Source organism: Dama dama, chromosome 23 (genome assembly GCF_033118175.1).
Source record: "Dama dama isolate Ldn47 chromosome 23, ASM3311817v1, whole genome shotgun sequence".
Classification (NCBI taxonomy): Eukaryota; Metazoa; Chordata; class Mammalia; order Artiodactyla; family Cervidae; genus Dama; species Dama dama.
Genome location: NC_083703.1, coordinates 19,580,687 through 19,607,865, shown reverse-complemented (window position 1 = coordinate 19,607,865; position 27,179 = coordinate 19,580,687). Strand labels below are relative to the sequence as shown.

At 37.8% G+C, this 27,179-nt stretch overlaps 1 protein-coding gene across 3 annotated transcripts in view; it reads right to left on the bottom strand.

Annotated features, from left to right (window-relative positions):
• CUL2 (cullin 2) overlaps window positions 1–27,179 on the bottom strand; it is a 69,039-nt gene that overhangs the window by 18,033 nt on the left and 23,827 nt on the right. For all 3 annotated transcript variants that reach the window (XM_061126146.1, XM_061126145.1, XM_061126147.1), the window contains exons 4-12: window positions 27,082–27,176; window positions 21,154–21,259; window positions 20,406–20,488; window positions 11,251–11,347; window positions 11,029–11,139; window positions 9,190–9,352; window positions 5,481–5,605; window positions 3,489–3,596; window positions 315–374 (exon numbers count right to left, since the gene is read on the bottom strand). In XM_061126146.1, the coding sequence (XP_060982129.1) occupies window positions 315–374; window positions 3,489–3,596; window positions 5,481–5,605; window positions 9,190–9,352; window positions 11,029–11,139; window positions 11,251–11,347; window positions 20,406–20,488; window positions 21,154–21,259; window positions 27,082–27,176 (948 nt within the window). The remainder of the gene's footprint in view (window positions 1–314; window positions 375–3,488; window positions 3,597–5,480; window positions 5,606–9,189; window positions 9,353–11,028; window positions 11,140–11,250; window positions 11,348–20,405; window positions 20,489–21,153; window positions 21,260–27,081; window positions 27,177–27,179) is intronic.

Genomic DNA, 27,179 nt, shown 5'->3' with positions numbered 1-27,179 from the left:
TGCAAATTATTTTAAAGCAGTCATACTTTCCAACCCAAACTTTGTGAGATGGAATATTTTCTCCTTCAAATATTTTTTAAGAAAAGGCTACGGAGATGACCTACCGCATCTGTTATACAAATGCCAACATTATATACAATGTTGATCAGTTTTTATTTTCAATAATTAATTTCATCGATTTTTTTTTTAAAAATGCTATAAAAACAAATGTGACATTCATCTCAGCTTGCATCCTCTAATGCCAATTTTTCATAAGATTACATTTATGAAAAAAAAAAAAAAAAAGATTACATTTATGTAACCATCAAACTTACCAATTCAGGTGCTTTGCAAACAGACTTGGGTTCTCTGTAATTTACAACTGATGTAAGGGCCTAAATAGAAGACAGAACAGGAATTAGTTGCCAGCAATAGGGTAAAAGACCTTTTAGAACTAACACCCAAAAAAGATGTTCTTTTCATTATAGGGGACTAGAATGCAAAACTAGGAAGTCAAGAAACACCTGAAGTAACAGGCAAATTTGGCCTTGGGAGAACAGAATGAAGCAGGGCAAAGGCTAATAAGAGTTTTGCTAAGAGAAGGCACTGGTCATAGCAAACACCCTCTTCCAACAACACAAGAGAAGACTCTACACATGGACATCACTAGATGGCCAACACCAAAATCAGATTGATTATATTCTTTGCAGCCAAAGATGGAGAAGCTCTATACAGTCAGCAAAAACAAGACTGGGAGCTCACTGTAGCTCAGATCATGAACTTCTTATTGCCAAATTCAGACTTAAATTGAAGAAAGTGGGGAAAACCGATAGACCATTCAGGTATGACTTAAATCAAATCCCTTATGATTATACAGTGGAAGTGTGAAAAAGATTTAAGAGACTAGATCTGATAGACAGAGTGCCTGATGAACTATGGACGGAGGTTCGTGACATTGTACTGCAGACAGGGATCAAGATGATCCCCAAGAAAAAGAAATGCAAAAAAGCAAAATGGCTGCCTGAGGAGGCCTTACAAATAGCTGTGAAAAGAAGAGAAGCGAAAAGCAAAGGAGAAAATTAAAGATACACCCATTTGATGCAGAGTTGCAAAGAATAGCAAGGAGATAAGAAAGCCTTCCTCAGCGATCAATGCAAAGAAATAGAAGAAAACAATAGAATTGGAAAGACTAGAGATCTCTTCAAGAAACTCAGAGATACCAAGGGAACATTTCATGCAAAGATGGGCTCAATAAAGGACAGAGATGGTATGGACCTAACAGAAGCAGAAGATATTAAGAAGAGGTAGAAAGGACACACAGAAGAACTATACAAAAAAGATCTTCATGACCAGACATGTCAGAGCCAGACATCCTGGAATGTCAACTCAAGTGGGCCTTAGAGCATCACTACGAACAAAGCTAGTGGAAGTGATGGAATTTCAGTTGAGCTATTTCAAATCCTGAAAGATGATGCTATGGAAGTGCTGCACTCAATATGCCAGCAAATTTGGAAAACTCAGCAGTGGCCACAGGACTGGAAAAGGTCAGTTTTAATTCCAATCCCAGAGAAAGGCAATGCCAAAGAATGCTCAGACTATGCTCAAAATTCTCCAAGCCAGGCTTCAGCAATACATGAACCGTGAACTTCCAGGTGTTCAAGCTGGTTTTAGAAAAGGCAGAGGAACCAAAGATCAAATTGCCAACATCCGCTGGATCATTGAAAGAGCAAGGGAGTTTCAGAAAATCATCTATTTCTACTTTATTGACTACGCCAAAGCCTTTAACTGTGTGGATCATAATAAACTGTGGAAAATTCTGAAAGAGATGGGAATACCAGACCACCTGACCTGCCTCTTGAAAAATCTGTATGCAGGTCAGGAAGCAACAGTTAGAACTGGACATGGAACAGACTGGTTCCAAATAGGAAAAGGAGTACATCGAGGCTATATATTGTCACCCTGCTTATTTAACTTATATGCAGAGTACATCATGAGAAGCACTGGGCTGGATGAAGAACAAGCTGGAATCAAGATTGCCGGGAGAAATATCAATAACCTCAGATATGCAGATGACACCACCCTTATGGCAGAAAGTAATGAAGAACGAAAGAGCCTCCTGATGAAAGTGAAAGAGGAGAGTGAAAAAGTTGGCTTAAAGCTCAACATTCAGAAAACTAAGATCATGGCATCCAGCCCCATCACTTCATGGCAAATAGATGGGGAAACGGTGGAAACAGTGGCTGACTTTACTTTTTTGGGCTCCAAAATCACTGCAGATGGTGATTGCAGCCATGAAATTAAAAGATGCTTGCTTCTTGGAAGGAAAGTTATGATCAACCTAGACAGCTTATTAAAAAGCAGAGACATTACTTTGCCAACAAAGGTCCGTCTAGTCAAAGCTATGGTTTTTCCAGTAGTCATGTATGGATGTGAGAGTTGGACTGTGAAGAAAGCTGAGCACCAAAGAGTTGATGCTTTTGAACTGTGGTGTTGGAGAAGACCTTTGAGAGTCCCTTGGACTGCAAGGACATCCAACCAGTCCATCCTAAAGGAGATGAGTCCTTAATGTTCATCGGAAGGACTGATGTTGAAGCTGAAACTCCAATACTTTGGCCACTTGACTCATTTGAAAGGACCCTGATGCTGGGAAATATTGAGGGCAGGAGGAGAACGGGACGACAGAGGATGAGATGGTTGGATGGCATCACCAACTCAATGGACATGAATTTGGGTAAACTCTAGGAGTTGGTGATGGTCAGGGAGGCCTGGTGTGCGGCAGTTCATGGGGTCGCAAAAAGTCAGACACGACTAAGCGACTGAACTGAACTGAACTGAACAGGGTAAAAATACAGTTGGCTTAATATATGCTATAATCGGTACCTCCAGAAATTACTACCTCAAACAAAACATGGCATTTTGGTGGTAGTTTATTAATATTCTTTTCATATATAATACACAGTAAACACTTATCCTTGTATCCCTCATGACAATTATATAATGATTATATATATCCTGTTCCTACTGAAAGATGCTCTTTATAACTCATTTCTAATATATGAACACAGAATAAAACTATATTGTAAAAAATCTTACAACAAACATGTAAGCAAATTTAAATTCACGTTTAAAATATATTTATTTTTCTTTCAAGTATTATTCAATATAGCCTAAGTATTATACTCAAAGGAAAAAAAGAGCACTAAATAATACTAAAATTATACATTTAATTCTCAGAATGTACTAGTGTATTAACAAGTTTCCTTTTACAGCAAAATCAAGGGAAATTCAATTCCCATATAATCCAAGCATTCAATTTAATAATTCAGTTATTTACTTAAAAGTTATAAGTTACATACTTCTGACTTTCACTATGAAGTTGGTTGGTTAAGGTTAATCTTCATGTACAGATTAGAAATCTCATAATTCGTAGCCCTATTTCTGAAACTACTTAAAGAATAATGATTAAATTAGGAGAATTACATATAAAGATACATGTATTGAAAAGTTACCTTATCCAACGCACTCATAAAGTGCTGATCACCATTCAAAACAGTGTTGATAAGTTGAACAAATTTACCATGTACTTCTAAAACTGACTCCACAAATAGTGTTGGCATCTAAAAATAAGAAATACAAAATCATATTTTAAGAAGTTCAGGGATATAACAATCAGGCTTAGTAACGACTACTTAAGAGTAAAGTTTTCCCCCAGCAAGCAATGTTACACACAACACACATCCTTAAAAAATGTTTTTAGCTAAAACAGTCAAAATCTAAAACTTCAATGTTGAAATTAGCTGTCATTTAATACCAGAAATGGAGGACAGTGGTTCCTCTTCCAAAAGAACCCATGGAAAACACACTTCTCTCTGGTGCTGGGATTCTGTATCATAAAGGTAACAAGATACAACCTCAGAACTACCAGGCCTATCAATTTCTTGGGGGATTATGTAAACAAAAATGGTCTTTAAAGCCACTAAAGGCTGAGAGAGGGGAGAGGTTAAAAACATATTATCTGTGAAAACTGAGACTCTCAAGAGTACAGAAGTACAGTTCCCCGCATCTCACAGGAAAGAAATTCCTACCTAGTAGTGCAAAAGTGAGTTTTCACTATTAATGGAGATAACTATGAAGTTAGACCTAAGACTTTTAAGTCAGCTAAATTTTCTGAGGGTCCTATGAACACATTCTCTTGTACTTGCATCTCCCAGGCCGTGACATTAAACTCTATGCCTCTGTGACCAATGTCATTCCACACCCTGAATCTGTAAAACTAACATAAACTAAGAAAACTAGTAAATAATACAGGCTATTATATCTAAACAATATAAACCAACAGTTTAAAAAAAATAGAAAAGTTTACACATTACTGTGACAGGACATGACATCTAAGAATTATCTGCCAAAGACAATTCTACAGCTAAGGAGAACAGCATTTCATAAATGTTCCTGATCAATAAGGTCTTCCTTATAGGGCTTCCCTAATAGCTCAGTTGGTAAAGAATCCCTCTGCAATGCAAGAGACCCAGGTTCAGTTCCTGAGTCGGAAAGATCTGCTGGAGAAGGGACAGGCTACCCACTCCAGTATTCTTGGACTTCCCTTGTGGCTCAGCTGGTAAAGAAAATCCACCTGCAATGCTGGAGACCTGGGTCTGACCCCTGGGTTGGGAAGACTCCCTGGAGAAGGGAAAGCTACCCCCCTTCAGTATTCTGGCCTGGAGAATTCCATGGACCATACAGTCCATGGGGTTGCAAAGAGTCAGACACGACTGAGTGGCATCTCTTTTCTTTTTTTTTAAATAAGGTCTATACACAGATCACTCCTCACAGAGATGCAAACAGCTCTACTTAGGGAAGAGAAGTGACATATGAGGTCATGTCTACCTTAGTTGTCATCCATTACCAGTAAAACCAAGGAAGGTGGTCCAACAAAATTTGACAACAGGAGCATACTTTGATAAGAAAGACATCTTGTTGTAAACTGTCATTTAAATGGCAGGAAACTCTTAAGAAAGACAGGAATTGGAGACATGAGGGTTACTGTTGAGTATTTTGGGTAGTAAGCATATATTTAGGGAAGATAGTTTTAATCCAAATTTGCTTCCTTGGCTATCATACCCAGGACATGTAAAAGGAAACCAAATTGTAAGTTGTCTATATGATCAGTGATTAACACCATTACCACTACAATTAACTAAACATAGATGCTAGTTATGTAGAAACAACTATTTTGAAATCGCAAACATACTTTTCTGTGAGAAATTAACTAAGAATTGCTAAATGAACACAGTAGTGTGTAAGAAGTCTTACTCACTGATTTCCTAAATACTGATAATTCTAAAACATGTCCAACAAAATCTAGGTTTGAACATTTTAATAAAGACGTCTCATTTATTGGCATGGTAGGACTTTTCCTTCATGCTTTAAACAGTAAAGTCAAAAGAAAAACTCCATGATGGTCTGATTAAGAGAAGAATCTTCCCGTTCCTTATGTCACTCACATTTTCCTGAGTAAGATTACTGGTTGCTCTAAGGCCCTCATCATGGATATGATTTTGCAGCTCCTGAATCATATGAGGTAAACCAGTGGACACAGCACGGAGTAAGACATACATATTTGCCATGTCTGAGGGGAGAGAGAAATTTATTATGAAATTTACAAACAGTTTAAAAAATATTTTTAATACAACAGGTAATACATGGTTCAAAATGCAGAATTACAGAAGCATACGCAAACACGTCCCCCATACCTTTCTCCTAATCCCCAGTACTCCTCTCCTGGGAAGGCAACGCGGTGGCTGTGTAGTATCTTCTCAGAGCTGTTTCCTACCCAGTCAAGCACTATTCTTCCCTCTGCCCACCTTTTTTAATAAACAGTGAAGCGTGTTTCATATACTATTTGCGACTGCAGAACACAACATTTTAACTTGACGATCTTTTCATATCAGTACACAAAGCATTTCCTCATATTTTACAACTGCTTAACACTCCATTTGACAGCTATATGACAATTATTTAACAACTCATGGGAATTTGGCTGTTTCTAATCTTTTGATATTTACATTGTTACAATTAATAATCCTGCATATGGCCAAGAGTATCCATAGTATGAATTCCCAGAAGTGGGACTACTATGCCAAAGTTGTCTTACAGAAGGACCTTGCAGACAGCCCCCAGCAGCTGGGCGCTCTGTCAACAAATGCTTTGATCTTCACACAGAGAGGTGCAAAATGACATCTCAGTGTTGTGGTTTTTATTTTAAACTTTTTATTGAAGTATAACACACACATGGAAGAGTATACAATTCATAAGTGAATTACCACAAGTGACCCCCCTCCCCAGCCAGGTTCTCACCACCCACAGTAAGAAATGGACACCACCTCCTCCCGGAAGCCCCCGGCCTTCACTACTCCTCCTGCTCTTCCACAACGGTAATCACAGTCATGACGACACTATTCAACTAAACCACAGATTAGATCTACCTGATCTAACTATCTATAAGAACAAAACCATCCGATTCTTTCATGTTTGGTTTCTTTGGTTCAGTATGAAAGGTTCATCTGAGTTGTACACAGCTATCAGGTGTTCCTTTCCACTCTTTATTTAATCTTCCATCATATCACTGTTGGTACTTTACTCATTCTACAGTTACAGGACATTGGTACTGTGTACAGTTTGGGGCTATCACAAACAACGCTGTTGTGAGCATGCTTGCACATATTCTTCTGCGCATGTGTGCATGCATTTTGGTGGGGGAGTTAACACCTAGGAGAACAACGGCTGATCCTAAGAGATATGGTCATTCAGTGTTAGTGGCTACTCACAGTCAAGAGCTTCAAGGTGGGTGCATCAATTTATACTCTACGTCCAATGTATAACAAGTTCCTGCTACTCTATACACTTTCAAACACTTATTATTTTCAGTCTTTTTCACTTTATATCAAAATGTGATTAATTACTGATACCTTAGTGTGATTTTAATTTGTATTTCCCTGTTTTAGTGAGATTGAGAGACTTTTTTATATGTTTATTGGCCATCTAGATATCTTCTATTCTGCAGTGCTTGTTTGTGTTTATTTTCATCCACTCATCTATTGACAGACACTTAAGTTGTTTCCTTATTTTGGCTCTTGTAAATAATGCTGCAATGAACAGTGGGATGCCTATATCTTTTTTTTAACATTTTTTTTCTTTTTCTTTTTAGATAAATACCCAGAGGTAGAATTGCTAGATCACATGAAAGTTTTACTTTTTAATTTCTGAGAAACCTCCATACTATTCTTCATAGTGGCTCCACCAATTTTCATTCACACCAACAGTACACGAGAGCTCCCTTTTCTTTATATCCTACCTATTTCTAGTTATTTCTAGTCTTTTGGATAATGGCCATGCTAACAGGTGCTAGGGGATACCTCACTGTGGTTTGGATGTTTATTTCCCCGATGATTAATGATGGTGAGCACCTTTTCATGTACCTGTTGGCCATTTGGAGGTCTTCTTTAGAAAAATGCCTATTCAGGTCTTCTGCTCATTTTTCAATTTTTTTTTTGCTATTGAGTTGTATGAGTCCTTTATCAGATATGTGACTTTTTTTCCCATTCAGTAGGTCGCTTTTTCATTTTGTTAATGGTTCCCTTTGCTGGGCAGACGCTTTTTAGTTTGATGAAGAACCACGTGTTTATTTTCGCTTCCCTTGTGGCTCAGCTGGTAAAGAATCCGCCTGCAATGCGGGACACCTGGGTCCAATCCCTGGGTTGGGAAGATCCCCTGGAGAAGGTAAACGCTACCCACTCCAGTGTTCTGGCCTGGAGAATCCATGGATAGTCCACGAGGTCACCAAGAGTAGAACACAACTGGGCGGCTCTCACTTTCACTTTAGCGTCAGATTCAAAATACCATCACCATGACAAGTATCAAGAAGTTTATCACCTTTGCTTTCTTCTAGGAGTTTTATGGCTTCAGGTCTCAAGTTAAAGTGTTTAATTCATTTTGAGTTAATTTTTGTATATGGTATTAAGTCGGGTCATCCAGTTTCTTCAAAAACATTTATTAAAGAGACTCTCCTTTCCAGGTTGTATATTTTTGGCTCCTTTGTCCTATGACTGTCATTGTGATGCTCTTTTGATGATCCAAAGGTCTTATGGTTTTGTATTTAAGCTTTTAATGATAAATTAATAAACTTGATCATCTTTCCCTGTGGTTAGTGCTTTCTGTGTCTCATTTAAAATATCTTTCTCTACCCCCAAGTCCTGAAGTTACTTGCCTATGTTATCTTCTGGAAGTGTTACTACTTTACACTGAGATCAAAAGCCCAGTGTTGACTGACTCTGTATACAGTGTTTGAAGTAGTGATCAAATTTCACTTTTTCCCCAACTGGTTATCCAATGGACTTGGCACTGTGTGTTCAAAAGGCTGTCTTTCACCCACTGTTCTGCTGGCCGCCATGGTCTTAAATGAAGTATCTTCGTATGCATGAGTTATTTCCTGGCTTTTTATTTTATTCCACTGGTCACTTTGACTACCCTCGTGCCACTTCTTTTCTTAATTACTATAATTTTTAGAAGTCATGCTATCCTGCAAAGGTTTCTCACTGTGCTCTTCAAAACTGTCTTGACCATTCAGGCTAACAGTGTAACTTTCAGAGTTTAAAAAAATAATCTTGGGTTTTGCGAAGCTTGCCCTGGATCTATCAGTGCTGCTTTCAATGATGTTTAGTTTTCTGTGCGCGTCTGGCACCTATCTTGTTACATTTACTCCCTATTCTTGAAAAATTCTCATTGCTTTTTTCTAAAAAAATTCCATTTTTTCACTGCTTTTTGTTAACAGCTCTTATCTTCACTTTGTACTTCTATTTTGACTAAGGCTGAGCATCTTCAGATATATAATATCTACTTTTATTTCCCTTTCATGTTCTTTGTTTTTTCTCCTTCTAGAAACTCTTAATGTATTAAAGAAATTAGTCCCTGTGATTTTTTAAAATGTGCAAACACACTTTCCCAGTTTTTCTTTTGACTTTAGAAAACAGTTTAAAAATATACTTTTCCAAATAGTCTTTTAAAATAGATAATTAATAATCTGTAAAAAGGCATATTAAAAAATGTATCGACTGTCACTTAAATATGCTTGAAGTCTAAGGTAGTTTGGAAGATGATATAAAAAGTGGGTTTATAATTTCACTCCTATTCATATTGATGTTTGGTATCACTTACCATTTTTTTTTTCTTGTCGGATGATATTATGACATTCTGCGTGTAAGAACTGTAAGTGGTCTGCTACCATTCGTTGTTGACATTCGTGAATCACTTTAGTATATGAACTTGGATGTAAGTATTTTCGACACCGAATTTCTTCATCTTTTAATCTACCTAGAACCTTTAGAAATAGATCCTTATAGTCATGAACTACTATGAGAAAACACCTGAAATATCAGTAACTTACATGGCAAATTAACAAATAAAATTATTTATATAATTCTATTCACAATTCAAAGTCACATTCCATAAATCATTTCAAAATCTTATTTAAGCTACACTTCAGCACTGCCTTATGAAAAAGAACAAAAGTTAACTGGTCTGCATTTTTTCCCTTATTTATTGACTCCAATTATTCTATATATACAATTGAATGATTTTTGGTATATTATTGGTGTTTCTGAATTGTGGTCAACTACGTGTAACATAAAATTTGCCATTTTAACCATTTTTAAGTATATAATCTAGTAGCATTAACTGCATTTACAATGTTGCACAACTGTCTATTCCCAAAACTTTTACATTACACCCAACAGAAGCTCAGAAACCATTAAGCTATAACTCCCTGTTCTCCCCTCCCCCAAAATTTTAATCTACTTTCTGCCTCTCTGACTGTCTATTCTAGACATTTTACATAAGTTAAACCGTAAGATATTTGTTCTTTTGTGCCTGGCTTCTTTAATTCAGCATAATGTCTTCAAAGTTAATCCCAGCTGCAGCAGGTGTCAGAACTTTATTGTTTTCTAAGTCTGAATAATAGTTCATTGTATGTACATACATTTTGCCTGTTTTTTCAATTCTTGAAAGACATTTGGGTTGTTTTCAGTGTTTGCCAACAGCCTGTTTTGAGAGTCAGATATAATGATGCGAGTTTATATATCACTGATACTCTGTGTGTACCTTTCAAGACTGGATCTAGAACCTTTAGCAAGAGTCTAAGATGTAAAAAGGGCTAAAAGCTAAGACCCACTGACTTAGTGTAACCTGGACTTAATGGAGAAAAATGTCCTAGATAACTTACTCAAGGTCCCAGAGCTAATCACTGGCAAAGCAAAAGAGAATTAAGCAACTCCTGGACCTGGGTCTGTGGGACAGACACCAGTGTATCACATCAGTTAGTACTGATATTTCCTGATCTATGTCCTATGGAGGCTTCACTACAGCTTTTCTACTTCAAACACTTCTTAAAGGTGAACAAACTAACAAAAATCATCTGATAATAAAATGCCTGAGAGCCAACACTGTGGAAGAAAAAAACTAGTTAAAATGTCTAACATATCTGATGACTCAATTTATAATCTGATTATTCTTTGACTAAGAAAACATGCATAGCCATTTTAAATATGGTTATCAATGTGTTGGCTTAATGATTAAAATTTCTCATGCAAGTTTTTCTCAGTCTCCACACTTAACAGACCAAAAGACCAAGTATCTAGAATTATTACATTTTTACTATTTTTTTTCCTTCTATTTTAGAGGAAGAAAGATAAAAACTCCCAATACCTAGCTTTTATACTTAGCCTATTCTCTTATCTACTAAGCATAAAATATAGCTTATTATTTTGTTAAGAATATGAAATATATTAGTTTTAGATTAATCAGGATTATCAGAAAGCACTGATCACAATGAAACTGGGACAGCAATTTTACTCATGGAAAATGTCAAGCAAGAGCAATGACTGATCAAGAAAAATGGAACCTTTTCTACCAAAAAAAATATTCACTAAGATAACTAATATTAAGTAAGCCACACCTGATCTCTAACAGATGACAACAGTTACCGTCACGCTTTCCTACCTTCTCCATATACTGTGAGCAGTTTGATTCCTGTAGTAAATTTGAAGCTTCTTGTTTGTAATACTCTCCTGTTTCAGTCAGAAAGGGAGACTCAAAGATTTCCTGATAAAACTAAATAAATCAATGAAATCATATTTTAAAAATCAGAATAAGCAACCTAAGAAATTAATAATAATTTATGTTTTAAAGGAATAATTTATGTTTTAAAGGAAGCTTTGTTACCTTTAAAGGGAATTTTTTCTTATACTGTTCAACATGAACAAAGGAGTTAATAACCCCGTGGATTACTTTCTGGTTTGGGTCTTCTCCACCACGATCACTAAAACAAGGTAAAACAAAAAACATTCTTGAGAATACAAGTATCCATGGAAATATACCAAAGTGTGCCAAAATATGGCTACTTAAAAAAAAAAAAAATATGGCTACTTATTCTATTGGTCTAATCACTTTACTTATGAAGTATTTTAAAGGTCAATGCATGCATGATACTTAAAATGCAATTTTTAATATTGCAGCTGAATTAATATTTATGACAGTTAATGGAATGTGAAGTCAAGTGGGCCTAAGGAAGCATCACTACAAACAAAGCTAGTGGAGGTGATGGAATTCCAGTTGAGCTATTTCAAAGCCTGAAAGATTATGCTGTGAAAGTGCTGCACTCAGTATGTCAGCAAATTTGGAAAACTCAGCAGTGGCCAAAGGACTGGAAAAGATCAGTTTTGATTCCAATCCCAAAGAAAGGCAATGCCAAAGAATGCTCAGGCTACCGCACAATTACACTCATCTCACACGCTAGTAAAGTAATGCTCAAAATTCTCCAAGCTAGGCTTCAGCAAATCGTGAACTGTGAACTTCCAGATGTTCAAGCTGGTTTTAGAAAAGGCAGAGGAACCAGAGATCAAATTGCCAACATCCACTGGATCATAGAAAAAGCAAGAGAGTTCCAGAAAAACATCTATTTCTGCTTTATTGACTATGCCAAAGCCTTTGACTATGTGGATCACAATAAACTGTGGAAAATTCTGAAACAGATGGGAATACCAGACCACCTGACCTGCCTCCTGAGAAACCTATATGCAGGTCAGGAAGCAACAGTTTGAACTGGACATGGAACAACAGACTGGTTCCAAACAGGAAAAGGAGTATGTCAAGGCTATATATTGTCACCCTGCTTATTTAACTTATATGCAGAGTACACCATAAGAAACGCTGGGCTGAAGGAAGCACAAGCTGGAATTAAGATTGCTGGGAAGAATATCAGTAACCTCAGATATGCAGATGACACCACCCTTATGGCAGAAAGTGAAGAAGAGCTAAAAAGCCTCCTGATGAAAGTGAAAGAGGAGAGTGAAAAAGTTGGCTTAAAGCTCAACATTCAGAAAACTAAGATCATGGAACCAGCCGCATCCCTTCATGGCAAATAGAGGGGGAAACAGTGGAAACAATGGCTGACTTTATTTTTCTGGGCTCCAAAATCACTGCAGATGGTGATTGCAGCCATGAAATTAAAAGACGCTTACTCCTTGGAAGGAAAGTTATGATCAACCTAGACAGCTTATTAAAAAGCAGAGACATTACTTTGCCAACAAAGGTCTGTCTAGTCAAAGCTATGGTTTTTCCAGTGGTCATGTATGGTTGTGAGAGTTGGACTATAAAGAAAGCTGAGTGCCGAAGAATTGATGCTTTTGAACTGTGGTGTTGGAGAAGACTCTTGAGAGTCCCCTAGACTGCAAGGAGATCCAACCAGTCCATCCTAAAGGAGATCAGTCCTGGGTGTTCATTGGAAGGACTGATGTTAAAGCTGAAACTCCAATACTTCAGCCACCTGATGCGAAGAGCTGACTCATTTGAAAAGACCCTGATACTGGGAAAGACTGAGGGCAGGAGGAGAAGGGGATGACAGAGGATGAGATGGTTGGATGGCATCACCGACTTGACGGACGTGGGTTTGGGTAGACTCTGGGAGTTGGTGATGGACAGGGAGGCCTCGTGTGCTGCGGTTCATGGGGTGGCAAAGAGTCGGACACGACTGAGCGACTGAACTCAACTGACTGAATGTACCCATTAAATGTCATTTCAATAAACAAGAGAAAAGCGTAACTGTAAAATTAAAGATACTATGTTGATACTAAGATACTTCTTCAATTTTAACAGAGTAGCTATGAGCCCATCAATTCAAGACTGCAATACCAGTGGTTAAGAATATTTGAATTTCACTCACCACAAACTCTGTTACTAGAGGATTTGGTCTGAGAATCCAGTTTTTAAACCATCACAACTATGCCTACAGTAATCTGACGGGACTTATTCCTCAAAAGTACACTCTATACAGTATTTTGCTCACTGAAACAACTAATAACTATTGTTCTCTAAGATATCTGCTAGAGCCACTGAGTTGCTTTCATCTAAGCACAAAGGTAATTCTCTACTTAGAATTTACTGAGATATGCTTTAATAATATTTCTATATTCTTTTACAGTTACAAAGGGATCTAAAATCATCTCAATTATTCATGTGACTTTTGATAAGCTCCTACTCAGTCAAGGGCACTACGGGGATGCAAGTCTTAATCACAATAAGAATTGTAGGTGAATTTTTTATTTTTCTACTTATAGAAATAGGGGGAAAAAAAAAGGTTTGCCTAAAGCCACAGTAAAACAGCCTGGCTCTATGTTGGAAGGCTCTGAATCCAGTAATAATACCTAAATCAAACCATGATACAGTCAAAGGTTTACCTTTCTATTGGTAATCTTCCACCTCACTTTAAAATATTTTCTTTCTTTGAATGAATAATTATTTTACAAAAAAAGCAACAGAAAACTGTAAGTTAGTGTCCTTCCTTGTCTCCACCTCCCTCTAAGCCTCTTTCCTTCTTCCTTTAATTATCTGGATATTCTGGGAAAAGTTTTTTGTGATTGAATTAATATGGCCACAGTCCTTCTGACAGTCATAAAACCTGGGTTACAAAGTCTACATTTTGTTATCACTAATAAGAACAATAAATACATACAAGGTGATACTAGGTGAGCTCATGTCTTCTGCTCACCTTCCCTTTTTTTTTTTTCCACCTTCCCTCTTAAGCCCAAATTAAATCTGGTGAAAAAATGATATGACTTAATTTATCAATTTGAAGCGCATAGCTCTTTGCCTTTTAACTCTGTCTGGGACAAAATGAGAAATATCTGAATCAGGTTACCTAAAGTTATTTTCATGACCAAATCCTATTGTCCCTGCTCAGCATCCAGAAAAACCCACTCCTACTCCTGCCCTTTGTTTCTGACCGCAAAAGGCCCAGAGAAGTAGGAATCTGGTAAGGTGTTCCCTAGAAAGAATATCAATATTCCTAGTGCTTAATGACTAAGTTGTCTTCTACTGTAAGAATAACATCTGAACTCAGAAACCTTTAGGTATAATTATTCGATCTTTAAGATCACTGCATACTTTTATAACTGCACAAAATGTACAACAAAATCACTGTAATTTATTTCTATTAAGTTGGCAGATAATGAAATTAAACTGAAGTGATGCTAAGGTAGTACTATATAAAAGCAATGACTAAGCTGGTTATATGAATAAGCTCTAGATTTATCTAAGAACAGTGATCCCAAGAGATGAGCCCTGAGAAAGAATATAAAGAATTTTTATTACGTGGTTCATTATTGGATCTTGACAGAACTAAGTGGAAAATGCCTACAACAACCATAATGAAATCACTCGGCTGGGAGCTTATAGGAATTGTTTATTGTAGTTCTTAAGACCCGGATTTTGGAGTCAGACTGCCTAGGCTCAAGTTCTGGTTGCATTAATGTGTCACCATGTGCAGGTGCTTAACCTTTAGTACTCAGAGATTTCTCCTTCTGTAACGTGGGGATAAGAAATGCACCTACTCTCAAGAGGATATGGTAAAGATTAAGCATAATCCAAGAAAGTATGCAGCACAGTGCCTAGTAAAAGAGTGAAGCATCACTAAGCTAGCATTTTAAGCACAGACTGAGCAAAACGGAAGCAGAAGAAAGCGAAGAGACCAAAAAAGAAAAAAAGCACTGAGTGTGATTTTAAAACCAAGGCGTTTAAGAGGGCAGACTAGCTTTGTGATGGTCATTAAAAGTTAGGCTGAGGGACTTCCCTGGTGTAACAGTGGTTAATAAGAATCTGCCTGCCAATGCAGGGGCCATGGGTGTAATTCCTGGTTCGGGAAGATCCCATATGCCCAAGGAGGCAACTAAGCCTGTGCATCACAACTACTGAGCCTGTGTTCTAGAGTCTGTGCTCCGCAACAAGAGAAGCCACTGCGATGAGAAGCCCACGCATCACTACTAGAGAGTAGCCCCTGCTAGCCACAACTGGAGAAAGCCCTCATGCAGCAATGAAGACCCAGTGCAGCCAAAAATTAACCCAAAAAAAAAAAAGGGCTGAAACTCTCATAAGTCCTGATTCTGCTATGTGACAATGGGCAAATTAATCTCTTGGTGAAACCTTCATTTGCCCCCTGTGGTTAAGATGAGAAGATTAAATTAAATGCAGTCTCCTGCCTCAATCCAAACCTGTGAAGTGATAGGAAGGATACTTTTTAACTACCATTGTTGGCAGTAGCCCTTGAACCTGTAGAAATTGAAAATAAGATGGAATGAAGACTAGATAGCACAGAAAAACAAAAATGCACAAGAGAAAGGACGGCTACAAGAAGTGGGTGGAAGACGTGAAGGAGGATGGGCAAGGAGTGGCATTACTGAAAAAGGGCCGGCGCAAAACCAGTGAGCTCACAGGCAGACTAGCTGCTCAGTGCGTCCGGGCAGGAGCAGTGAGCGTAGTCCCAGGAGGAAGGAAACTGCCTGCACCCAGACTCTGCGGTATCCACTCGAGGGCACCTCCAGTGGTACCAGGAAATCAAGGACTAGCAAGATTTGGTAGCATCAAGGCTTGATGAGTGGTAGAGAAATGGGTTCCCATACTCTGCCTTTGGAAGAACAGGTGCTTTATAGAGGGCAAAATTCTAAATGCATATACTCTGTGGCTCTAAAAAGCTGCACATGTGCATAACAGAACTCGGAGCTGTACTAATGGAAAGACTGGGAACAACCTAATATACATCACTAGGAGAAGGTAGAGGCATACTAGATACAGAGTTTAGGAAGAAGGAGGAAGGTGAGATCTCTGTGTACAAACACAGAAAAATTATCACGATAGATAAATCAGTATGTCATAAATGATTTTTAAAAGTTAGGAAAAAATGAAAAAATTATACACTTGGAAAAAGAAAACAAAAAAATATTCTGTATTGTATTTATTTCTGTACACAGATATAAAAATTCATAGGAAAAAGTTTGAAAAGACAGTTAACCAAATAATAAACAGGGATTACCTCCATGGAGAGGAAAAGATCTGGAGCATTAAATGTTTTTCAAGAATGCATTTACATATCATTTGTGTGTTTGGAACTAAGTTTTTCACTGAGCAGCTGGTGCCAGGTCTGAGGAAGAAAATGTACAAGATAAGCCTGGAGCATCCTGACATATGAGATAGCAAGAAAGTGATCAAGGATGACAACAGTCCTAGCAAAAAGACTCTGGCACCAACTAACCAAACAGAGGCTATTCAAACTTAAATAAAATCGAGACAATAGAAACAAATCAAATACATTTAAGTCTTTAAGTTTCATCACGATATATTGGGTGGAAAAAGCTAACTGGCCACTTTCTGAAGATGACAGCAAACCAATTCATCATCCTGACAAATGGGTAAAGAAAAGGAAAAAAAGCAGTTATTTCATCTTTCATATATGATAACCAAATAATAGACAAGGGTAAGTATATTTTTATAAAGTTTTTCAAGTTCAAAAATGAAAATCAAACAACAGGATTAAAGTGGCACCATTTTACAAACCTCAATAAACTAAAAGATGCCAGCATTTAGCCTCAGTGGCTGCTTAAATTTAAAAAAAGAGTAAAAAATCATACATTATGAAAGAACAAAATATCTTGGTTTACCAGCGAGAACCGACCTGAGTCTGAGTAGGCCACTTAACTGCCAATTTACAGGAAACACACAGGACGAAGGAACACATATAATTGGGCCTCCTGCACTCAACTGGCAAAATCTAGACAGTGGGCAAGCGTGAGGATCGAATGGCCAGGATTCATGAACAAATGTATTACAAGTGGAAAAAAAATAAAGGATGGAGGAGAAATCTGTTGATTAAAATGTTTTTTAGGATGAACAGGACTAAACTATAGCATCTAGGAATGCACACATGGGTGTAAAAACCATAAAGAAACAGAGGAAAGTGACTGCACCAAAGTCAGGACAGCTGTTTCTCTGGGAGAAAGGCAGGGGCTGGGGCACACAGGGTTTCAGGGGAGGCTGGCACGGCTCCAGTTCTTAACCTGGGTGGCAGTCAGCAGCACATCTGCCTCTCAACAATTCATTCAGCTATACATTTGTGTTGTATGGTCTCCTCTATCTATATTTAATTTTACACTAAGAAGGTTAAATGACACACACACACACACACACGCAACAAAATCCCCCAAAATCCAAGGAAACTGTTATAACAATATTAACATGTGACAGAACATGGAAAAAGAGCACAAGATAAAGTTAGTACGTAACAGTAAAACCCATGAAGAGAATAATCCTCATATTTATTCAACTAACAACAGAGGCCCAAAATTCATAAAGCAAAAATAGCCACTGCAAGGATGAAAATCAATAAATCTAAAATGAGTTGGGAAATTTAAACCTCTCTTAGAAACTTAGCTATGAAAGAATTAAGCCTACTACATTAAATTTTAAGAGACCCTGATGGCTTAAACGGTAAAGAATCTGCCTGCAACGCAGGAGACCTGGGTTTGATCCCTGGGTCAGGAAGATCCCCTGGAGAAAGGAATGGCAACCCACTCCAGAATTCTTGCCTAGAGAATTCCATAGACAGAGGAGTCTGACTGGCATGGAATTGCAAAGAGTCAGACACAACTGAGTGACTAATACACATGCATTAAATTTTATTTTTATCCAAGATTATATTTTTCTTCAATGAAACCTACATTTTTCCTCAATGAAATCTTAACAGTTTAGAAACAGAATAAAAAGCCTATGAACATGTCAGAGAAAACACAAATCAGTCACAGCAACCTATGTTATAAATTGCTCCTAATTCACAGGTGAACAAAGAATTTTATTTAAAGTTTTTATTTTTGCTCAAAGACTATCTGACACTAGAAAGTTAACTGCAGAGCCACTGGGAAAAAGGAAAGCAATTTTGAATCCATTTAACATTAAAGAGTTTGTGTTTTCAGTAGTATCCTTAAGTATCTAAACAATTCCTTTTACTTGCATTAAAAAACTGCTCTGCTTTCTTCTCTCCAATTTCACTGTAACATTTAGATCCATGAAATTACAGCATTTATTAAAATTATCAATGTTAGGTTGTTACTACACTGAAAGTCCCAGTTGGCATTCTACTATTTTACTACAAAAGACAAGTTATTATATGAATAGAATTACTTCTATCTTTCCTTAGTAAAGCAGACACTATGAAAATATGCTGACGCATAATCTGTGACTCCATCACTTGTTTCTTTCTTCCTTATATAGAAGGAGCAGCTTTACTTTTGGATTATCAATTAAATTTTGTGTGTACAGGTTTAATGATACCACAAAAAACAAAAATTAAACTAAGAGTTGTTTCATTGACTCTCTTAAGCAAACAAAAAAATTCTGTAATCTACATTCTGCTTTTGAAAAAATCCTCCATTAGCCTGACAGATAACTTTACCTCAAGGCTGAGATCGCCCTCAACATTCTGAAATCTTCAAAGAAGATTAACACATTATAAATGGAAAATCATACCAGTCTCCTAGGGTGGCTAGGATTAAATGGGATTAGCATGCAAAACTTCAATAGCTGCTTGGCACACAGTTTCCATATTTTATTGTTATTATTAAGCCTTAGTACCCCTCGCTAGAAAATGTAAAGTAATACTGACTTAATAAAGCAGACATAAAAAAATAAACAAGATATTAGTAAAGCATGTCAAATAATACTGTGAAGGGAACTGATTATAACAACAAAACTAAAATGAGTTGGCCTAATGTCTCTGACCACAGTCTCTACGTCTTCTCCAGAATTAGTATCCTACAGTTGTGACTGTTTTTCTTACACAGTCATGCTTTCCTTAATTTTTCATTAAATTCACTTTTAACAAGCTAATAATCACACTTAAAAATTTACTAGGTTAGATCAAAATTGTTATGAAAGAGACACTCATTAAAAGTGCATTTAGAAAATTTATAACAATATTTCCATTATACTTGTAAAATAGCTGAATTTCAAGAATAAAGTTGATATTTTTAGCAAAAGAGATTACATTAGCACCTAAAACCCTTGTTGGGAGGGCCCTTTTGGTCATTCACAGTTCAGCAGAGAAAAGAGAAGGAAGAAACAGCTCCACCCTGCCAATCCACAGCCTCCTCTCTCTCATCCCCTCTGGAGACAACAGAATTTTTAAAGTGTGAGTGACCATTTTTAAAAAACCAAGTTATTAATTCCTACCACATACTTCCTATTTGGTATTGACATTAACTATTAAAATAGTGTCTTATCCTCTTTTGTGAACTTTTTTTCATAACCTCTTATTTCCTATTAGGAGCCCCATAATAAGAACAATGCTTTCCTTTTTTTTTTTCACATAAAAAAACTCCCTATTTGGGTCTTCTTAAAGAAAGCAGTTTCAGAGGGAGTGGCCACTCACATGTGGCAATTCGCTGGTCTAGGGAATTCCCTTCACAGCAGTTCCAGTCACCTAAGGTCTAATAAGAATCTTCTAGGCCACACTTGAGCCAAGGACGCCCCACTCTGGACTCCACAGGAAAACTTACACTGTGCCACAATCCATTCACACAGCAGCTTAGGCAAGCCATCCTCTCTGGGCCACAAGCAGAATCAACCATTCTAGAGCCTTTTTCTCATAAATTTGCCTCATCGGTTAACTGGTTATAAAGGTAACCAACTAACTAGAAGAATCTCTTTTCCTGAGCAGGTTATCATCATCAGGGTTTCAACTGAGAATATGTTCAAACAACTCAGCAGCACTGCCTACAGGATCCAAGAGGTTTCAGGACTACAGAAGTCACTTCCTTCGGGGACTTACTTATTTACTAAGCATATGATGTCATAGTAAAATCTTGTTGGTTTTGTCCCCCAAAACCAAAAGATTATAAAACCACTTTAAAATATTGGCTTTATTAAAATGGAAAAAGAGGGTCATTACAGTAAAATGGGGCCTATGTGCAGTGGACAGCCAGGCCAGTGTTCACTATTTTAAACCATTTCAATCAGCAAATCAGAACCAACTCAAGAAGATCAATGTCAACACTCACTTTTTGATTTCTCGGAGCAACATTCGGATAAGGATGGTCTGAAGTGGTTCAACCATCAATTTCCTCCACATGTCCAATGCTAGCTGCCAGGAAAAATGAAAATCATCAAGGCTGAATTACTCAGTGTTTTCTTTAAACATTTGTAAAAGTAAATACCCATCAGAAGAAGTATTTATAACTTTATTTCAAAACTCAAATAAAAACTGAATATACATAAGGAAAATAAATGTCTTAATTTAAAATGACACTGACTCTCATGTCGGACATTCTGAATAAGGAAGAGAATTAAGGTTTTATCATTAACTGAAAATCTTACAGAAATAAATGATTTTTATAAAACCTTAGTTAAAAGAAGTTTGCTGCATCCACAGATTTCTATTTCATCTCTTCTGGGTTCTCTTTTAAGTCCATGTCCTTCACATTTTTTTTTTTTAAACTATAAGAGTCTCAACATTTTCTAAATACATTTTATGAGCTTCTTCATACGGCAAACTATTAACCTTTTGGCATTATCCACCATTAACTTAATTATTAAAATAATACTCATCCCACATCTTTTCTTTTCTTCTCATCTATGTGAAAGTCTTAGTAAATCATAACAGTATTTCATTTATTTAACATTTAGGATGTTTCAAATCTTGACAATTTTAAGACAGTCAACTCAATGTTCTTAAGAAGACAGTGAATCACATTACCTCAGTATATAAAAACATATTTATGTTTTCCAGTCTTTTAAAGAATTTCCTACCTCTCCTATTTCCATAAGTGGTTCATTCATATCTACACCACCATACCCATACTGAAGATCAGCTTCTGTCAGTTTATTCTTTTTAATAAACTGTGTGTTGAGATACCTGAAAAACAAATGTAGTATCAAGATGCTATGTCAAAATAAGTAGGAAAGAAATAACTTGGGATTTTTAGAACAATAACTTTAGGGTTATAATCAACTACAGAATAGTTCAGTAATACACCCCAAAGAAATTAGAAACACAATTTTTAAAAAAGATAAAAGTCATCAGCCAAACTCTCTTTGCAAGGCCCTAAGAGACAAAAAGTAAGACCTCTAGGGTAGAAAAAAAAAATCCTATTACCACAGTCCCACTTAAAAAACTCAAGGGTTTTGCTCCCCAAATTTCCAATACTCTTAGAGCTCAACAGCTGCTATCCAAGGGTCAGACCCTCTACAAGTTAATTTGCTCATTTTCAGATTCTCCTTAAATAAGCCGAGTTCACTCTGCAAAGAATTAAACAGAAAATGCTTAAAAAGATCAAATTCAAGTAAGTTCTCTAATTTATATTTTATCACCATTAAATGTGTAACTTTTCATTTTTGAACTAAAAACAAAATCACAATCACTAGGTAAGAAAATGGAACAGACTGTTACAGACAGGTGGAAGGTCACTGTGTCAACCAGAGGGAAACAGCTTTATAAAGAAAGACCAACTGCAACGAACTCATAGAATCACTGAGATGAACAGAGTTCTAAGATTAAAGGAAATGTGTGCAAAGAGTGCGCAATATTCAAGTACCACTTGCCACCATCCCAGATTTCACAAGGCCCTTCATGCTCACCTCCTATAACTATTCGTTGGACAGGTTCCGCCAAGGTGAAAACGGCTATTAATGATACAAGTATTTAGGCAACAACCACGAAATCTCTGTATTAAAACACACATGTTTGCTGCATCGAAATCAAAGGTCTACTCACTGTTCACAGACAACTGAAACTGAAAGCAAAGACAACAAAAATCTCAACGGCGTAACTCCTCTGCCAATTCTAGGAAACGATGGGAAATAATAAAGCACAAGGCCACAATCGTTTACACACATTCCCTCCCACCTTCACTCAATTCAAGCTCTGGCCTCCAGGGCTTACACCGTGGAGCTTCATTCAACATTTTAGTCTCTTCTGTCCACTGCTTAGAAAGTCATTTCCTTCCAAGTACCAATGAACCTTCCCTTCCATTCTCACTATAACCCTCGTAATTTCCTGCTGGGTTTCCAACCATGCTTCCAGCTGAGGAAAGGGGAACAGGAGAGAGAGAGGAAGCCTCAGCTTGAGAGAAAATGCCTGCTTCACCTGAAACCAGACTCTCGCAGGGAGGCACCTCTGGCCTAGGTCACTCTGGTCTTGGCTCACACACCTCTCAGGCCTGACCTGACCCCCAAGCCAAACCAGCCTTCATTCCCCACACCCCAATGAAGTTAGTATCTGATACAAAACTGTTTCCTTTTCCTCACAGTACTTGCCACTGTGTGAAATAATCCTGTTCTCTCTTTGTCTGCACATACTCTCTAGAACATGAGGGCTGCCAGACGGTGTTCAGAACTCTGGCAGGCAGACAGGCAGTCCTTGAAAAAGACTTCTTCGAATTAACGAAATGAATAAATGGGTAACATTCCAGCAAGCATGGATGGTAAAAACTACCAGTAGAACACAAGTCTGGAAAAGCAGCCTGGAGCCATATCATAAAAGTCATGAATGCCAGGAAATAAAAAGAGTCACTAATATTTATGGAGTGCCTATTATGCATCAGAGACAGCCCTAAGCATTGCAGCTGGCTGAATAATAGGAGGTAGGTATTTGTGGTACCATTAGGATCCCCATTTTATGTGTAAGAAAACTGCAGTTTAGAGAGTTTAAAGAATTCGGCAGAGGTCCATCCACTACTAAGTGGCAGAGCTGACTCAGAAAATTCACGAGGGCCCCCTCTCTCATTCAGCAAGTGCTGACCAAATGCGTACTACACGCCAGGTACAACAAGGCAATGGGGACAGAAAAAAAAGAAAAACAAAAATGTAATTTCTGCCCAGTGAGCTTACCCATCTGGCAGGACATAACAGGAAGAAATGTAACATTTCTGAGTAGGAGGAACCTAACTGTCATATCTGCACCATTACATGTGCCTTTCTGTAAGAGCCTCTGCTCTAAACCACTCCTTTTCTCTGCAGTGTACCACGGCCATCAGGAATCCTACCTAGAACATTAGCACCACCTACCTCACGCTCCATTTTATCTCCTTTTCATCAGCTGGTCCTCCTGTTCTAAACTATTCATCACCTCCTCCCATTATTTTCTTTTTTCACTTCCAATGCATTTGTTGACTCTTCGTTTGCATCAAGTGCAACATTTTCATGACTGGTCTCTGTTTCCCATTTCTGGCATCTCTCATTCATCTGAAAACTCTATTTTCAGGATACCAACTTCCTATCCAGAAGCCTACAGCAGCCCCCTTATTCCTATATTAAATGTAAACTTCTTAGCACTGCTGACTTGGAAGAGAAGCTGCGAGATCTGCAGCAGTCTGGATTCACTGATCCCTTCCCAAGGTCTGTGTGTATACTTCCAAGCCAGTACCCTGTGTCAGGGAGCTTCATACACTGTGTTATTTCGGAGGACCAGTCACTATTCTCTTTCCCTCATGGGATAAATTTTAAACTAACTTTTATTATCTAGATCCTTCTCATTCCAGATATTCTACTCTTGACAGCTTAAGCTTGATAGAGAAGCTTTTAAAATAATTTATAGATATAACTGAAAGAAGTAGGGTAGTTTTTCATTTTGATTCAGACATGATTCTTAATTTCTAAGTCACTGTAGCACTTTACAATAGAATTTATGAACCACACATTTGTTTTTAAACGAACATATATATACTGTGAGATCGTAAAATAGCTTCCAATAAATTCTTTAAATAGTCTTTCCTCTTTTGCACAGGTAACACCTCACTGCTCAGGTGCAACTCATGCAGTAGTACACATTTTTATAATTCATCCTGGCTCAAAATGGTTAATAATTGTCCTTTGCTTTTCTGGAGTACTAGAAGTAACCCAATAGCATTAACTAACAAGAACTAAGAGCCTAAAGGTAAATTTGAAGCCTCTAAGAAATCAGGCATTTCAATCTATCTTAGGAGAAATGCATTATGAGAACTGCTCTCATGCTAATACCTACTGGATTTCAGGAGTTGTTAGTTCTCAAGCTACTTGCTCCAGTGCATGAGGTCGCAAAGAGTCGGACACAACTTAGGATTAAACAAATAACCTTATGTCCCAGCAGTTCCATCAAGGGCCAGCAGGGCCTAAACAGGTATGGAGTAGCAGGAAAAGTTGAACATTATTATTTTCCTTTAAGATCAGAATTCTTAAGTCACCTATGCTAAGGCACATCCATCTTATAAATCAACCAGAGTAAAGAAGAGGCTAGAAATTACTTTGAAATAATATTGAAAAATACTTTTGAAACAAAACTGATTTTTTTTTCCTTTACGTTTCTTTTCACAGATTTCCTTATAGACTGAGATCGCTAACAAGATGGCCTGGATAACCTACTATCCAACAAGTATCAAACATTTTTCATCTAATCACTGCCAAATGTACCTCCATGAGATCTCATGATTCAGTCTACCAGTATAATTAACCAATGATGATCATCACATGAAGCCAACCACATGGAGGTCAAACAAAACACTCTAAGTGAATCCCGTGAGCCACTGACTCTTAAGCCTTTGCTACAGACAGTGAAAGCTACTAAATGATCAAATCTGCACTTAAGAAATTTACTATATAGAATAAATTAGAAAACAAAAGCTGGGAAACTGGTTACATTATCATTAATATAAAGCTGAGAAATGAGAAAAAGGTTGAACTACCATACTATAATAGCAATGCAAAGGAAATAATACATTTAAGAGACATTTGGAGGATCTGACCAAGAGGCGTCAGGCGGAAGATAACCCCAGGTGAAGGACAACCGACTTCTGGCACATACATCTGGATGTCCAGTACTACCATTAACTGAGATGAGCATTACTGGGGGCAGTATGTGCAAAAAAAGATAACAAATTGTGAACATCTGCAGCAGTAGGATGTACCCACAGAACACCTTGGAGGTACAGGCTATCAGGTAAGAATACTCTGAAACTGAGGCTGCCTGCAATAAACGTCTATTTTGGTAGTAATCAATATACAGGTTGTAGTTAAAACCAGGAGTAACTGAGATCATCCTAGAAAGAATAAGGAGTGTGGCTAAGGAATGAGAATAGAACCTACATGACTGCAGTCTCTATCTAGAATGAGACTAGGCAGAATGAAGGCACTGAATGGACTTACTCAGGATGATCTGCATTTAAATTCCTCCCTTGTCATTTTTCCAGCTCAGGGACCTTGAGCAAAGACATTTAACCTCTCTGACCCATAGTTTTCCTCCACTGTAAAAAATCACCTCATATGGCTTTATTTGTATGCACATATATATATGTGTGCATCATATATGTTATAAAACTTAATAAAAGTTCTTTAATAGTACTAATTTGAATAACACCAAATTGATTTTGGTCAAGAGAGATGCAGAAGAACCAAGAGAATGCTGTCTCAGAAAACTACGAAAGAACAGAAAAATAACTTGGATCTTTGCTGAAGCATCTCAGCTAATGAGGGGTCCCACTGCCCACACAGTGAAGCGCTTTCTTTTGTCATCTGTACACCAGCAGCCCCAGCTTCTCAGCAGGTGCAAAGGCACACAGGTGCCCTCACTCTGATCCTTAAACCTCCCTGTGCTCTCCCTCATAGTTTAGCTAAGGAATTCTCACAGTTCTATTTATGACTGGGTCACTTTGGTGGATGAGGTAGGGAAAAAAATCAAATGGTGAGGACGTTTAATGGATGGCAGACACCATTTTATAAAAGGCAAAGCCACGGTAAGCCATGCCTTTGTTAGCCATGGCTGGTTTCTGGTCTGGTTTTATTACATTTTGCTCTTCTAAGAAACAGAGCTACTGGCCACTTAGAATTAAGCTCCAGTTTCTCACATAAGCAACCTACATCTAGTAAAGTCCAACTGATATAAAAGCAAACAAAAAACCCATGAAGCAAAGAAGGACAAACACAAGGAGGTGACCATACCTTGGCCCCGGTGTGGCTTCCTGCAAAGCACTGTGTAAATGTGCAAGTCAATGCAGAGAGGGCGCAGTTCTCACTGCAGCCATCACAGGCCACTGGGGCCAGCATCATTCCTTTATTTATCCACGACCCTTCAATCAATGGGATTCTGCCTGTGTGCCCCAGTACCTATTTCCAGCGTTGGCGTGAATGAGTCAGAGAGGACCAGGCCAGAGTGCCGCGGAAACACGTAGGAGGGGGCAGTTAAGACAGGAGATCTAAGCAGGAGACCGAGGCAAGAAGTTCAGGGCAGGGAATGGGGATTAGTCACTCAGGGAAAGGAAGAAAAGCAATCCAGACAGATGGACAGAATGGCATGAGGAAAGGCAGGATGAGATGAGGCTGGGTACCTCCATGAGACATACGATACTGAATCCTGGAGTCAAACAGGAATATGCTGGAGGAGGGTGCTGGCTTAGATCCACTAGAAGTTTCATCCAAGCGGAAGTTTCACTTTAGAGCTGTCAAGCTTTAATGCGTGCTACCCAGCCCCAGACAACTGAAGAAACAGGGCTATGCCATCAAATACAGCTGCAGTTTTCACAAAGTTTCCACATATGGCCTGGCTCCCAAGTATCCACATGACCCTCACTACATACCTTTCCCCTTAGCAGAGAAAAGTCCATACATCATGAAACACTTCAGTTCTGTGCATTTTAATAGGTCATAAAAGCAAAAACTCCTTCAACTACCAAATACCAGCGTCTGTCAGGGGAGTGAAAGTGCGCTTACCTGTACAAGCAGTCCATGTAGTCTGCACCCTTGCTATATTCCTCCCAATACCTATGATACATAACAAGCACTTGCTCTTCAGACTCCAGAACTCTCTA